At 22.2% G+C, this 16,146-nt stretch overlaps 3 protein-coding genes across 3 annotated transcripts; all 3 read right to left on the bottom strand. All coding sequences in view use genetic code 6, as the record gives it.

The window, feature by feature from the left end:
- Positions 1 to 388: 388 nt before the first annotated feature.
- On the bottom strand, positions 389 to 3,338 carry TTHERM_00657310 (hypothetical protein; the record flags this gene model as incomplete). The annotated part of the gene is made up of 8 exons (XM_001024031.3): positions 389 to 622; positions 974 to 1,060; positions 1,109 to 1,322; positions 1,379 to 1,713; positions 1,938 to 2,419; positions 2,496 to 2,796; positions 2,900 to 3,063; positions 3,128 to 3,338. The coding sequence occupies 8 exons, from the start codon at positions 3,336 to 3,338 to the stop codon at positions 389 to 391; spliced, it is 2,028 nt and encodes a 675-aa protein (XP_001024031.3).
- A 3,553-nt stretch (positions 3,339 to 6,891) lies between these two features.
- TTHERM_00657330 (hypothetical protein) lies at positions 6,892 to 10,104 on the bottom strand (the record flags this gene model as incomplete). Its single annotated transcript, XM_001024033.2, has 2 exons — positions 6,892 to 7,175; positions 8,625 to 10,104. The coding sequence occupies 2 exons, from the start codon at positions 10,102 to 10,104 to the stop codon at positions 6,892 to 6,894; spliced, it is 1,764 nt and encodes a 587-aa protein (XP_001024033.2).
- Positions 10,105 to 11,879: 1,775 nt separating this feature from the next.
- Positions 11,880 to 12,614, bottom strand: TTHERM_00657340 (transmembrane protein, putative; the record flags this gene model as incomplete). The annotated part of the gene is made up of 1 exon (XM_001024034.2): positions 11,880 to 12,614. The coding sequence occupies one exon, from the start codon at positions 12,612 to 12,614 to the stop codon at positions 11,880 to 11,882; it is 735 nt and encodes a 244-aa protein (XP_001024034.2).
- Positions 12,615 to 16,146: the final 3,532 nt, after the last annotated feature.

Below are 16,146 nucleotides of genomic sequence, written 5' to 3' on the forward strand. Positions count from 1 at the left end.
TATGAAAATAAATTATTTACAGATGAAATTGCAAAAAATAATACAAATGAATCTGAATATTTATAAAACTAATAATAAGATATGATCTAAAAAATTAAAATTATGAATTTATTGAAATGTTTTAATGATATACATGTGCATTTATTAATTTACTTAGTTACACAAATTATACTTTTTAGAAGTTAAATAAATATAAAAAGATATCTTCAATAATCAATTAATTTCAAATATCTTTTTATATTTATTAAATTGAAATATTAATTAAATAGGCATTTATTAAATTTTGAAGCAGCAGATTAATTGATTTATTTAGTCATTAATTTATATATATATCTAATTATTAGAAAATTGAAACAATAACTTATATTAGTTATTTTAGATTACTTTTTCAATTTCTAATATATGTTATACTATTTTCGTTACTATGTTTGCTTTGTTGAATTTTTCCTTAGTTGAGATTGTTATTCTTTAAATAATAGCATTTTGTATTTTTAAATAATATTATTTCTTCATCTGTTACATTTTCACTCCATAGCTTATTTCTCAATAATTTTTAGCATTCAATAACTTTAGTAATTTTATTTTATAAAGAGTCTCCTGTTGTAAAATGAAATTATTTTATCTAATTTTAATTAATAAATAATAAAAAATTAAGTAGTGTTTGTTAAAATAAATTAGTTTATAATATATTTTGTTTATTAAATTAGATTAACTTATTTTTGGTTTTAAATATTAAATAATACCTAATTTTTATTAATACAACCAGTTAACAACAGAAAATATTTTAGGTTATTTGTAATAATATAAATTTTAGAGATTAAAAATCTTACATCTATATTTTGAAAAAATTTTAATATTTTAAGGGATGATTTATACAAACAATTGCCAAAATTAATTAAAATAATTAATTTTAATTTTTAAATTATTTTCCGTAGAAAAATTGATTATTTGAATATAAGAAAGTGGTATTTACCTCTTGAATTGATGAATTTTGAAGATCGCTCATGAGATTTTCGATAGAAAATTAGATTTGTTAGTTAATTATTTTTTTATTAAAAATCTTTTAAAAAATAAATTAAATATTTAAACTAAAATAAATGTATTTTACTGTTTGCTTGTCTTTTTATAATTACTACTCTGCTTTTTCCTTTTATCTAACATAATCCACCATTTAATCTACTTCAATATCCAATATAGATTCATTATATGCCTTTGATTTATACATTTGCAACTCATTTTATTATTCTTCTAAATCTTTTCTCAGATTAGCAATCTTATTTTATAAAATCTCTCTTCTTTTCTTTAGAAACTGATTTGACTCCCTTTTAAAATAAGTTAATAATTCTAAATAAATTTAACTTAATTTTGACTATTTTACTTAACATGATGAAATTAATCTAAAATATCAGAAGGTTTTTATATCTATTAAAAATTATTTTAAATTTCATCAAAGAAAGATTTATAATCTTTGATTTTTTGAACTTATTCGAGCACTTTTTATTGAAATCGGGCTTTTCTGTTTTCTTCTCTGTCAGATTTTCTTTATTCTTCCATTTATTTTTCAATTTCTATTTATTGTTAATATAATATCTCTCTCTATATCTATTTCTAAACCTCTTCATCGTTGTTTTCCTTCACCCTGATATTCTCATCAAGTAAATTTTATTTGGACTAAGTCTGCTGTCTCTCTCTTTTCAATTTCATGAATTCTTACTATTATATGAAAACATGTAATTATTATTTTTACTTAAAATAATATATTTGATAATTAATTCAGTATTATTTGAATTTTATAGTTGCAAACTCTGAATAAAAAAATTAAAAATAAATTTTAAAATTATATGATTAAGAATTGATTATAAGAAAATCATTTTCATCTATTTTTTTTAGAGTTTTCTGAAAAAGTTATAATTGAAAAATATATATGTGTTAGTTACTTTTATTTTGTCGATTGCTTTGACATCTGTACCTAATAAATCTTATTCACTAGATAAAAATTTTTTAAGAACTTCAAGCATTATTGAATCATTTTCATATGGAACTTTTTTAATCATGTAATCATTTGACCTTACCTCGATCATAAATTGGAGAGATAATTTTATTGTTTCTTCATCATCTACTTTTTATTCATATTATTCTATTTCTTGCTTAAGCTGGTTAAAGTCAGAATCTATATTTTAGTTACATTCTTCAATTAATTTTTACTCACCCATCAAATTTTTGACCTACATTTATAGACTATAAAGTTTTTATAATTTTTCCTTATAGGTTGGGGCGAAGACGTTAAGCTTGTGCTATCCAAATAATAATACATCTTGAATCTTCTAGATTTAATCTTATCTACTTGTATATTGTTCTTTCTTAAGTATCATTTCTCCCATATGTCTTGTTGATAAAACTTATGGAGAGTTCTACTTTACTTTTTTGTATAATAATTTAAATGAAATTTATATAATTTAACGTTTCTCTCTATAATATTTAAAGGATGTTAATACTGATAGAACTTTCTCTTGAAAAATGAAAAGTTTATCTTGTTGTACGCTTGGTGCTCAAAGGACTTACTTACTAAGAGTAAGTGTTATATTTCTTTTCAGGAATTTACTTCTCGATTTACTATATTAAAAAATTCCTTTCATTCTATTCATTTTTGACTGTCTCAATAACTTTTGGAGTCTCAAAGAATAGAGTTGTCTATTCCATTTCATCTTATGTAGTTTACTTAGCTTTTGTTCCACGTTTATCATTTCCATCAATGATTTATTGAATATTACGAAGCTAGCTTACAGCTCTTTTCAACTGATTTTATAAATAAATAGTTATAGTGTGATTTTTCTTAACATAAAATAAATAAAAAAGTTAAGTTGATTTCACTTCAATCAATTGTATATTAATTCATTACATCTTATACTACAACATCTATCTATTTCTACTTTTTAAACTAAATTTTTGGCTACTCTGAAAGGGCTGATTTTCTTTTAACCTCAACCGGCTTGTGATATTCAGTAATAAAGAAATCTTCAGGATTGGCATTTAATTGATTAAGAATTAACTTTGGAATTCTTTCTGATTTTTTGTACAAATTATAAAAATTAATTTTTCAAAATCATTTTATTAATTCCTAAATTACTTTCCGCAGATTTATTTCCTCTTTTTTGAATAAAGCTTGACTGTGTTGATTAAAATTAACTATTTTGTGAAACTTATTAGCTATGATTGAATCTAGGCGAAGATTATGATTTCAAAATAGATCTGATTACAGACGATCTTTTTTATTCCTATGAGGATCTAGGAATACTTTTTATAGATGGTTACTTCTAATATTGTATTAATTCATTCATAAATATGTAAATCAGTGATGATATATAAAATTATAAAACTATAGTAAATCAATCTTCTTAGTCAATTAAATATCCTATTTTGTATATTTTTAATTTTGTGAAAGCAAAATTTTTAATGATTTATTAAAGCATCACAAGTAAATTTCAACTAATTATATACAAATGACCTTTTTAATCAGTTGATATTTTTAAAAATAAAATCTATTTTCACCATCCAATAAATTTATAAAACTTCAATCAACCAGTTAATTTTTAAATGGAGTTTTAAATATCAAATAATATAAAATTTTCATAGACAATAAAAACTCATCAATTAAAATTGTTTCATTTAATAGAAATTTAATATTTTTAGGATAAATAATATTTTAATAATATCAATTTTGCTTTTAATTATTTCTATAAACAATCTCTAATAGTGTTTAAAGTAACTTAAAAAAAATCATTTATATTAATACTTTTTTAATTTCTCTTTATGATTTAAACTTTATTTAAATAAAATAATTACTTAAATTAAGTTAAAATTTAATCTCTACTGATAAATTTATAATATTATCAATATAAATACACTCTTTTTAATTTTATTTATCTTTTTATAAATATCATTTATTGAAGATGAAAACATTTTATTTTTGATTATTCTTATTTTTTAATCTTTTAAATATCAACTCAAATAGTTAAATTCATACTAACTTCTCTTCGATTGTTTGATTTTTATTAAAAAAAGCAGATAATCAAGTTTATATTACTATTAATAATAATTTATTTTTGCTATACGTATAAATAAAATCAATTTTAGTTAATTAAATAGATAAAAAGCATAAAGATCTTTACAATAAAATGTATAACATAACATTACTCTAAAAACTTTTTTTTATAACTACTCTCTTTACACCTTAAAAACATATTAATAAATTCAAAAAATAAAAACCTATAAATATTATTTAATACCTTATATTAGTAGATTTTAAAAAGTCTTGTTTAATATTACAAGTTTTAGTATTTTGCATTTTTAAATTCAATACCTAAAGCATTTGTTTTTTGGGATATGTACATATTAATGAGGATAGTAGTAAATAAAAATAATATTTCATTTGAAAATGTAATTTAACAATTTTAATAAATCTTGTATTTGAAATCAAAATTATTCCTATTAAATTAATTTCATATTTGAAAGGTAAAATAAAAATATTTAAAGTTTAACTTACAGTTACTTGTTATTCTTTGATAACTATATTTATTAAATTTTTAAATTTAAATAATATTCTGCTATTAAAATTCTAGATTTGTAAAACAAATAATTAAAAAAGATAGCTAATAAATAAATAAATAAATAAAATTTTAGAAGGATAATTATGGAGTATATATTATAAATATTTATTTTTAATATTTTTGGATAGAAAGCAGAAAGAGTAATTATAAAAATAAGAAATTTAAATCCAATCATTTTAATTTACTATTAAAAAATGAATATAATTTAAAAGTTAGTGTGTATTAATTAGAATAAACAAAATGACATTTACGTAGATATCAAAAGAGATTTGTAATCTTATTTGATCCTTGAAATATAACCTGAGTTTTCTAGATAAATAGGAGATCTTTAATAAAAAGTATAAATTATCACATTTTAATACTAATATGAGTAAATTAATATAAACTCTTGACATTCTACCTTAATAATCTGAAGACAGTGATTATGATTCAAAATTCCATAAATAAATCTACTTTTGCGATAATATTTAGTTTAATGCATGTTACCCCAAAAAGTGAGAAAAATACTAGCATTTAAAAAATAATAAAGTTCATTAAATCAATCATCTATCTACTCATTAATAGTATTATTATTGTTTTAATTTTTTATGAATTGAATACATTAAATTTAAAGTATTCAAGGTGTTTAAATTTTTTAAAAAATTTGAAAAACAAATAAAATAGACTTTTTATACTGTTTCATTAATGTATTAATTAACTAAATATTTTTAAAATATTTCATAATAATTTAATTTTGTTCATGCCTTACGAAATAAACTCCTTTTAAGTTGTAAGTAATCTAAATTTTTTTCAAAATATAAATTATTCATTTTATTTTTAAAAAGCTTTTTTACAATTTTTTGATTCCTAACTAACTAGTTTTCTACTTCATTATATTTAATTCAAACATTTTACATATAAATTTAAAAATAAAGCGAAGTTAAATAAAATTTAAAGTAAATATTTAAAAAGAAAAATAAAATAAAAAAATAATAATTTCTTTATTTCAAAATTTTCATTGCTTCATTCTTCATTTAAGAATTACTTTATTTAACAAAATTATTAATTCGTTCCTAACTAATACTTTGATTATCAAAATAACTAACTTTTAATTAAGAAATTAATTATTTATTCTTCACTGTTCGCAATTTAATTATGCATTCATTCAAAATGTTAAAATATACCATAAAACTAAGCCAGCTCAACAAAAAATAAATATTCATTCATTTGCAAAGCAAGTTATTAACATTTTTTTTAGTTTTTCAACCACCTATTAAAATTTTCTCTTGAAAATATTACAAACATTAAATTTTGACTGCTTAATTTTCTTTAGTTAAAATTAAAGAGTATAAAAATTATTATTCTAGTAGTGATGTCAATCATATTTTCTATTTCTTAAGCTACCTTCGAGCTTAAAGAAATATAATGACTAACTGAAGAAATAGTGGTTCTAGTTGATATATTAATGTTAAAAATGTTCTCTATCATAATTCAAAATGAGCTAGCTACTCAGAATAAAGGTAATAAAATTCTATTTGCAAGGAATACAGTGTTATTTTTAAGTAATATAAATTATGTTTAAAAAATACTAAATTTTCAATATATATACATGCCGATTTGTTGATTTTATAGTTTAATTGATTGTAAAATGTATGGTTAATATATAAAAAGACAAAGAAAGAGACAAGACAATTAAAGTGCTTATAATAAAGAAGGTGAGATGATAATAATAATAATAATATTAATTTGTTTTATAGTAATGAGATTTATAGGTAACCGATTGTATTTTGTTTATTATAATTTAAGGTGAAGGTGAGGAATTTTGATCATCAAAGAGCTAAGCATATAACTAAGCAAACAATTTTTTTGCAAGTGTTGTTTGCTAGATTGATTGATAGATAATAGATAGGAGATGATTTTATTTAGCTATTTTGTCGTCTATTTATCTGTAATTAAGGTTAGTTAAATAGATAGAACCGATATACTTTCTTTTGCTTGCAAATTTAAGTTATTAATATAATGATATTATAAGTTGAGATGATAATCAATTTCAATGAAGGGATAAGACTGAGGAATTTTATTTATTTATTTATTTGTTTAGCATGAATAAGTTTTTTTTGATGATTTAACTTATTTGAAATATGTTAATGAGATGTTATAGAGTTATGGGGAAAGTGAAGAAATTGAAAATAATAATATTTTTTTTGCTTTTTACAGTCGTTTTTTTAGTTTTAAAAATGATATTATAATATTTTTTATTGGCTAAACTTTATTTATTCATAGGTGATCAAAGTTTTTGTTTAACTCACTCAATTTTAATATTTTTGTAGGCAGAGCAATTAAGAGAGACATCTATTTCAATACGAGGATTGAATCTGCAATATTTACGCTTTTTACCGTTAGGGTCAATTTTCTTACGTTCAACGTTCTTTTTGTTTTGGATTTCAGGAGCTTTTTCTTCTACTACTTTAACTATTTTGTTGATGAAATTTTCATCAATATCTTTATTTTCCATGTTTTCGATATTCTTTAATTTCAAGGAAAAGCTTACGTAGAAATGTTCACCGTGTTTATCCTTAATATCTTTGGCTATTATATTAATAAATAGAAGTTTAGAATATTGAAATCAAAATTTTATTTGCCATACAGAATTAAATATTATATTTTATGAAAATTCGATTAATTGATGAAAACAATCTTCGGGGTAGGGAAAAATAAGTAATGAACAATTTTGCTAGTATTTTAGGGTTCAAAATACCGCTCTTTTTTTTGTTAATACGTATTGATTCATTAAAAGTAGTAAGTAAAAAAATTAATTATCGAACTCCTTATCAAATCTAATAAGGATACATATATTTTTTAAATTCTCCATAACCAACAAAAGGTTTATGAAATGGATAGCCTTATTAATTGAAAATATCTACTTTGATAATAGAAGAGATTTACTATTGAGCTTTATTAAAAGAGATGATGCTTCGTATTGTTAATGTAGTTATATATTTTATAAATTTAGGTAATAGCTGCTATTAGCTATTTATTTATTTGAGTATAAAGCTCTATACTTTTTCCACAAGATAATTTAATAATTAAATTTTCATAAAATTTTCATTTGTATTTTTTTAATTCTATTAATAATTTTTCTTAATAATTTTTTTTTTTTCGACTTTTCTTTTCAATTTTTTTATGAACTTTTATTGCTTTATAGTTTTAAATGATCAATGTGTATCTCGTAAAATGAATGTAAATTTTGTCAAATTTATAAATTTCTAAACATTAAAAATTAACTTTAAATGTATAAGCCAATTACCAAGTAGCTTTTTAATATTCTTTTAAAACATATTCCTATTTGTCTTAACTTAATTTTGAATTTAGATTTGATAAATGCTTTTATATTATGAGTAAACTTTAATATCTTAAAAATTGTAAACCAATTTGCAAAAATTTTCTCATATTTAATCTTGCTAATGGAATTGAATGCCCGATCTGATGTGTTACATATAAATAATATTTCTTCTGGTGTTTTCTGCTTTAATTAACAGAATGAAATAGTAAAGCACATTATTTTAGCGTTCTAAAATTATATCCTCTTTTTTTTGCTGCTATATTTGAGTATTTTTGATTTTATAGCTTCATAATTTGTTGATTTGATTTATGTATTTTGATAAACAATCAATACATGTGAAAAATAAGCGTACTTAAAAATAAAGTTTAAAAATTGTATTCATGATTGCAAGTAGAATCAGATGAAGTATTTTATCTAAATAAGATAGAAAAATAAATAAAAAATTTATATGTGAGGAGAGTAAGTGATTAATTATTTATTATTTAAAATAATACATATTTTTAAGTAATCTACCCCTTCTAATTCTGATTCTATCAATAAAAAATACACTTTGTTTTCTATGAAAATTCAAGATTTTAGATTTTTTCAAAATTTTTGATTTTTTATAAATATGAAGAATGTCTATTTGTTTGTTTGTTTGTTTTCATCATGTTTAAAAATTTGTAAGTAAGTTTAAATTAAAATTAAATTATTACAATATTTAAGCTCTTTGGTTTGGGGTTCCCATGTAAGGAAGTTAATAACGTCTCTCTTCTTAGCATGACCTTTGATGAGGTGGAATAGCTTGGAGAAATGCTCTAATGTTTTTTCTTCTTGGTGCTTCTTTTCCAATTCTTTCATTTCAGAACCGATCATACGGTGAGAAAATGTTTCTTAAAGGTTAGCTGCTAATCCTTGAGTGTTTATTATTTATTGCTTTGCATCGTTGACAACCTTAGCAGACATATTGTTGATACTGATCAATTGAGAAAAGCTTTCCATCTTAACTTAGCGGATGTTTTAAGATATTTTTGAGATGGAAGAAATTCTTTCGTTGAGTTGTTTCTCATTGAGGCAAGAGCTAGGCTCTTCAATTTCCTTTAAAACATTGATGAGGTAGGTGGTGTCATTGTTGCTTGTCAATTTCATCATGAAGTAAGCGCGTTGAAGAGATTTGAGAGTATCAAGCAAGTTGTTAATATGTTCTTGCATTCCTTCCAAGCTTTGTATATTCTAGTTGAAGAGATTCTCAATAGTATTAAATTAATTGCTTGTAGCAGCAATATTTTCAGTTACTTTTCCCTTCACCTAGTTAAGAAAAACTCTAGCATCAATAATTTCATGACCTGTGTGTTCTATCAAGCAATTCTAGCACAACAATTACCACTAATAAGAGCAATTTGGAGAAGTACACAAGAACTTCAAGCCTGGCTCAGCCTTGTGTTGATGCTTTTGGCAAGAAGGTATCTTAATGCTGGGCAAAGATTACAATTAAGCAGCCATTAAATGCAAATTGCTTAGATTGTTGAATTATTCCATTTGTTATAACTGCTATTACTATTGTATGTTTTCCATCATATTTAAAAGCATGAATTACTGTTGTGGATTTTAATTTTATTGAACGTTTTGAATGGGTAAGCCAATTAAATTATTTTATTGGTTTAAAGCAGCATTAAGTTGTTGTTAATTTTGCAATTATTGGATTTAGAATTGCAAAAAGTTATTATTGTTTAAGAATTATAATGGAGTTTATTAATTGGTTCCGTTATTCATATTGACTAATAAATTCTTAGTGGGTGAATTAGTGCCGTTATTGTTGCTGTTTGAGTTAGCAAGAGTATTGGGGCTAGCGAGATTATTTACTAACATGTTTTGGTTGGTTGGATTTTAAGAAACCTAAGTGTTCAATTAGAGATTAATAGAGTTTTAAGACTATACAGGAAGAGATGTGCAGTTTGCAATGCTTGTTGAGCTACCGTTCTAGTTATTTAAACTAGAAGAGCTGATCAATTGATTCTAAGTCCGAGAATTAGAAGCAAAGTTAGAGACAGTTGGAAGATTTTACTGAGAGGAAGTATTGCGCATTTATGAAATCAACTCAGTGTTCATAAAGTATGGCATTTAAAGTTTAGTATTAGAGGCAAATTGGTCAGGTTGCATTGTGGGAGTGCTTGATGTTGTGGAGGTTTATTCCATAATATTTATTTTTTCAGTAGTTTGCTTTATCTTTTATAATTTCAAATAAATGAAATATATTTGGTTATTAATTAATTATGATTTTAGTTTACAATTACACTTAAATAATGACGTGCTTCAGATAATACCTTTTGCCAATCAATTAATAAATTAATCAATATTTTATGTAAGTATTATTATTTAAGTAGCTAGATTTAAAGTAATGCAAATTTATTAATTTTTAATTTTGGTATTATGATATGTGATTTAATGGCTAGACGATTTCTCTCTTACTTTTATTTATTTATTTATTTAAGACGTGCCTAGTTTAGTTTATTAATTTTTTTTTTTTGATAAGAGGGCGATTGATAATTATTTCTTATGTTTCTTTTTTTTTCACCAAAATAACGAGATTAAAATCTCTTTTTCTTTTAATATTATTTATAAATTTAGATTATCTTGTGTGAGATTTCTTAATTTAAAGGGAAGTAATTAGCGATTTAATGAATGAACGATCAAATAGATATGGGAATTTAGAGTCAAATCAATTCAATTTTTGATTGAATTTAATATATTGATAGATTAAGAATCAATCAAGTATACTTTTTTAGTTATTATTATTTACTAATTAATTAAATTATTACGAATTTCTCTGCCAAAAATAATTAAATTATTTGTTTATTGATTATCTTATTAGCTCTTTACTTTCTTTTTCCTTATTTTGATTTGATTTTTTATTTAATTTTTCTTTCTGTGATGTAAATTTAAAGTTTTAAGTAACGAGGATGATGATGTTTGATGTTCACAACGATAAACCAAATCTCTCCTTTCTTGTCAGATGAAAAAAATTTCCCCCCCTTTTACTACTTTTAATTATAAAATTTCTTAGATTTCAATCAAATATCTAAATTAGATGAGGGATAGTTGTATTCCTTCAAATTCAGAATTAGAAGTGTTAGTGATATTTAGTTATGATGAAGTTATATTGGGAGCAATAGATTTTGTAAACTCTTGACAAAATTTGTTCGAGTTGCTAGATATTAGTACTAGTCTGATTTAGAAGAAAATTAAGTTAATCAGATTGCAATCAAGCAAGAAAGAAAGTAGTCGAATTAACAAATTGTTTGTTGGTCAGCCAAACAATATAACAGTCAAAGATATAGAATTTTTATTTATTTATTTTACTAGCAGACAAATAATTTAACTTAGTCCTTCTAGCTTAATATATATTTTTAGGGAAATGAATTGTTCTTGATTATATAGTTTTAGATGATCCTAATAAATAATTTTATTGCGCTGGTCTTCCTCTTACTGAGTCCTGTATCAATAAAATTGCAATTTTTCTCTTTATTAATTATTAAAAAAGGAGAAATGAAGCAAGCTTAGTGGGTTTTTTATTTTAATTTATAAAGTAAAGTTCCGATGAAAAATGCAGGAAAAAATATATAATTTTTTATTTTCTGCCTGAGTACAGTAGTTAGGTCGGTAGATGTTTTATGAAATTGGAATTGTTTTTGATTTTTATTTATTATAAATAATTGGAAAGACAGAGGGAGGGAAGGTATAGATTTTAAATGAATTAGAATTCTGATTTATTTATTGAAAAGAAGTAAGTAAATTGATGTATTTAATAAGCAAAAATAAGTAAATGAACAAATACGAATTTGTTTTTGAAACATAAAGAAAGTATTTCTAAATAAATAAGAAGAAATTTGCAAAAAGAAGACTTTATGCAGATTTGAATAGTTTTAATTAATCATAATTTATTTTCCGATTATTTTTAAGTTGTAAATTTGTCATTTAAATTTGATTTGATTTGCATGGCTGGTTGACTGACCGACTGACTTATTGATCGATTAATATATTTTTTTATTTAGTTTTTATATATTTTTCAATTCGCCAATGTCAATGCAAACTAGGTACACTTAAATTAAAATAAATAACAAGAAGTGAAAAAATTTTTAGGAAAAAATTTAATTCAAAATAAATTTTAGAGTATTTACTATGTGGTAGCAAGCAATTAATGTTTACTTATTTATTTTTTTATTTTTCTTGCTTTTTTATTGGTGCTTATAAGTGTAATTTTTATTTATGTATTTCAGATACCAACATAATAACTAATCAAATTAATTTTTCGACCTTAAAGCCAAATAAAATTTGACTTATTAATTCTAATCTCCCACTTTTAATAAATATCCTGGTCTCCAAATATTGGCTAGCTTAATTTTGTGTTACAGTAAACTTTACCTTTTGATTTGATTATTTCTAATAAATTTAAACACTTTTCCAAATCTAACACAAGGGAAAAACTGGCCTATTTCATTTATAACCAGCCACTATCTCCATGAGACTAGTATCCTAGTAAAATTATTATTTTGTTATTAAATTTAATACCTCACTAAAATTTAATTCAAGTGAGTTTCAAGCTTGAATAATTTTTACCTTAGCAGGGCTATTTTTAATTTTTTTATACTTTTAACTTCACTTCCCTTATTTCCCTTATGGAAAACAATATTACGAAATTCTTTCATTATTTTTTCTTCTTACAAACTTCGATATTACATATCAAAAATGATTAATTTTTTAATTACCCCCTTAATATCTTCTATAAATGTATTCTATTTAGCTATGAATTAATTAATTTATATAATCTTTTCATTATTTTTGAATATCAGCAAAACTCTATAATGGGTGAATGAGTAGTCTATTTTAATGTAAATTAACAACTTTATAATTCTGATATTGTTTACATGGACGTAGTAAATACATGTAATAGGGCTAATTGATTCTATTTTTGAAACTGAAGAATCCCAATCAGATAGGTTGATTATATAATATAATATTCTAATCTTTTATATAAAAGATAAAAATAACCCACCCTATTGATTCACCACTTACAATCTAAAAGAACAAAATATAAATTCTAAATCTTGAGAGAATTTTCTAACTTTAAATACTCTCAACTACAAAAGAAGTAATACTCAAATAGGCAACCAAACAAATATAAATTTAACTTAACTTAATAGCTTTTTTGTAAATCGCTGTTATCAAATAATTTTATCATTTCAGAGAATATTTGGAAATCTTATGTATCTGTGAGAAGAAAACTTTAGATCTCACAAATAACTTACAAATTTGTATTAACATAAATATTGATAGGAATTTTATAGGAAGTTTGTTGAATTCTAGATTATTATTGCCAAAAAAAAAATATTAGTTACATAACTTTAAAATCTCTTATTTAATATAGCAAATAGATCTTAATCAAATACGCAAACGTCTACCTTCAAATTTGTTTAATAATAACTCATTTTTAGTTAATGAACGCAGATTTCAAATTAATTTTTAAAGTTATCAATCAATCAATTTCTTAATTAAATAAATAAATGAACTCTTTTTTGCAAATAATCAGATAAATATTGATTATTTAAATGGTGTTTGTGAAAGGTTACAGTTTGATTAAAACAAATACATAGTAATTATGGGAATACTTACATCCATTCAAAATCTTAGAAAATCAACTTTTTACCATGAATATTTACCCATTTTCAATAATATTTTATAAAACAAGTACACTATTTTCTTTAATGCCCTTTTGTACTAGGAATATGGACAAAAAGGTTTAACAGAAACTTTTTAAAAAACCCTTATCTTTTTATTATAATAAAATGTATTGGTATACTGATTTAATACTAATAATTATTTTTCTATTTTACTTTTTGTTTGCATTATTTTTGTTATAATTATAAAAATTTATATTTTTGCTTCCAAAAATTTTTAATTTTTGTTTTATTTGATTGTTTCTTTGTTTGTTTGTTTGCTTGTTTATTTGTTTGTTAGCGTATACGCTTGAAAAATACAATATATTTTATGATTTGTAAATTTTAAAAAATAAGTTAAAGGTTCTTAATAATAAAATTTTAGGATTATTAAAATCGGAATTTAATATCCAAAAGTTTTTCTGTTAAACCTTCTCATGTCAGCAATCCAGCTTACAATTTAAAAAATATTTAATTAAATACCATTAAAATTGTAATCCTTATTTACCTTATCTTGGAATCAGCTGAAGATTACAATTATTTATTCAATTCACTTCTATCTGCCTTCTCTACTAATCAATAAAATCTGTATATTTCTTTTCTTAAAAATTAGTTACTTAAAAACAACTTAAGACTACCTCAAAAATAGGCTAGAATTTTACTTCGCCGAATAGAATTCTGAGATAATTACATAAAGGTATTTCTTTTTAATAATTCAGCATGAAATTTAGTAGGATTTTTATCTATTTACCGATTTTACTTAGTCTTGAAATATTTCCGGAGAAAATTGAGATATTTTTCTGAATGCAATTAGCAAAAAGTCAAAAATAAAGTATTTTGGATCAAATTGTGAAAGAGACTACTTATCTATTTTCCGCAAAAGGAAAAAAATTTAGTTACATATTTTTCAATTAAATTTTTTCTCCTATGCTAATAGAAAAGCAAAAATTATTTGCTCAAATTTTAAGCAGTGATAAAAAAATGCTGCTTTAGTAATTTGGTGTAAGAAGAATTTAATTACTTATTTAAAGTATGATAATAGTAAACAAAAATTAAAATTTATCATGTAAAGTGTATGTGAATTTAAAACAAATGCAGCTTAATAATATCATATTTCAAAATATCTCTAACTGTATTTTAATATACTGTACTATTCCCAAAAACTAGACTATAATAGATCTGTTTTTTCTTTAATAATATTAGAAATGCGAATTTAACTACATGTATACTAAGAAATGATGTTAAAAGATAATTAAAGTGCGTTTTTGCCAATATCAAAAGTAATTATTTTTCAAATAAACAGAGTCAAATAAATGATTGAAATAGTTTATGATCAATATAAAAGCTATGAGTCTGAGAAATAAAAAAATTCCTAACAAATATCATATTGAGTTAATATTTCAATATTACTATCGAACAAAACAAAAGTATTTATCTTAAATTTAGATATTTTAGAAAATTTATTCAAAAAAAATATTTTTATTGAATTAGTTTATAACACTCCCAGATGAAAAGTTTCTATAACATCAGTAAAAATGCTATCTAAAGAGAATGGTAGGATTGAAAAAAATAATTAGAATCCTTTAATAAATATTCATACAAGGTTTTATTTAATGACAGAACAATTTATTTCCTTCTGTTTGTTTCTCTTTAAAATAAAGAAGATTCTTTGATTAAAAATTGCAATAGTAGTGAAAATGTAATTTGACCTCTATAATAATTTTTTACAAATGAATACTGGATTAAATCCTACTCTATGAATTTTTTAGGATGCTAAAAATTTAAAGCATTCACCTTGTATTATTCAGTGAAAAAATGTTAATAGTATCAGAATAGATTATAAAAAGAATTTTTGTAAATACTTCTGAGGTATTTATGATCCAATTGAGAAAATAAAAAGCTTAATTTTTCCTAAATAAATTGTCATGCAATTAATAAACAAAATTGTTGATTAGTATTTATAAAAAAATTAACTAGGATTAAAAAAATATTGTTTTTTTTGAATTTTTTTAAACATTGCCATTTGTTAATTTTTTTTCTGATCTCAAAAACTTACAGTCATTCAGTCAGTCATTTATTTCTAAAAAAAGTTTTCGTTTATTTTTTATGAAAAAATGCTATTAAAAAAATGGAATTGGATTAATAAAATATTATATAAAATTAGTTAAATTGATTACTCTAAATATTTTGTTAGTAATAAAAAAGTTAGTAACAAGTAAAGTATGAATGCAGAGAATATTTAACTAGTTCTATATACTATCACCACCACATTAAGTAATTTTATTGAAAAACTCTACAAAATAATTAAGATTTGAGTTTGTAATCAGCTATAACAAAGATCAGAAAATAGATATAAAAAATTCCTTGAGAAGAAAAGGTAAAAATATATTGTAAAGAAAAATAAGGAAATGAGAGTTTACTTATATTTTAAGGAAAAAGGAAAGTTAGAAAAAAATTGCAAATCCTTCGCTTACATAAATATTACTGCTTTTTAGAATTCATGAAGTAAATCAATTTGATTTTA

This window comes from Tetrahymena thermophila (genome assembly GCF_000189635.1).
Source record: "Tetrahymena thermophila SB210 genomic scaffold scf_8254402, whole genome shotgun sequence".
NCBI classification, from domain to species: domain Eukaryota; phylum Ciliophora; class Oligohymenophorea; order Hymenostomatida; family Tetrahymenidae; genus Tetrahymena; species Tetrahymena thermophila.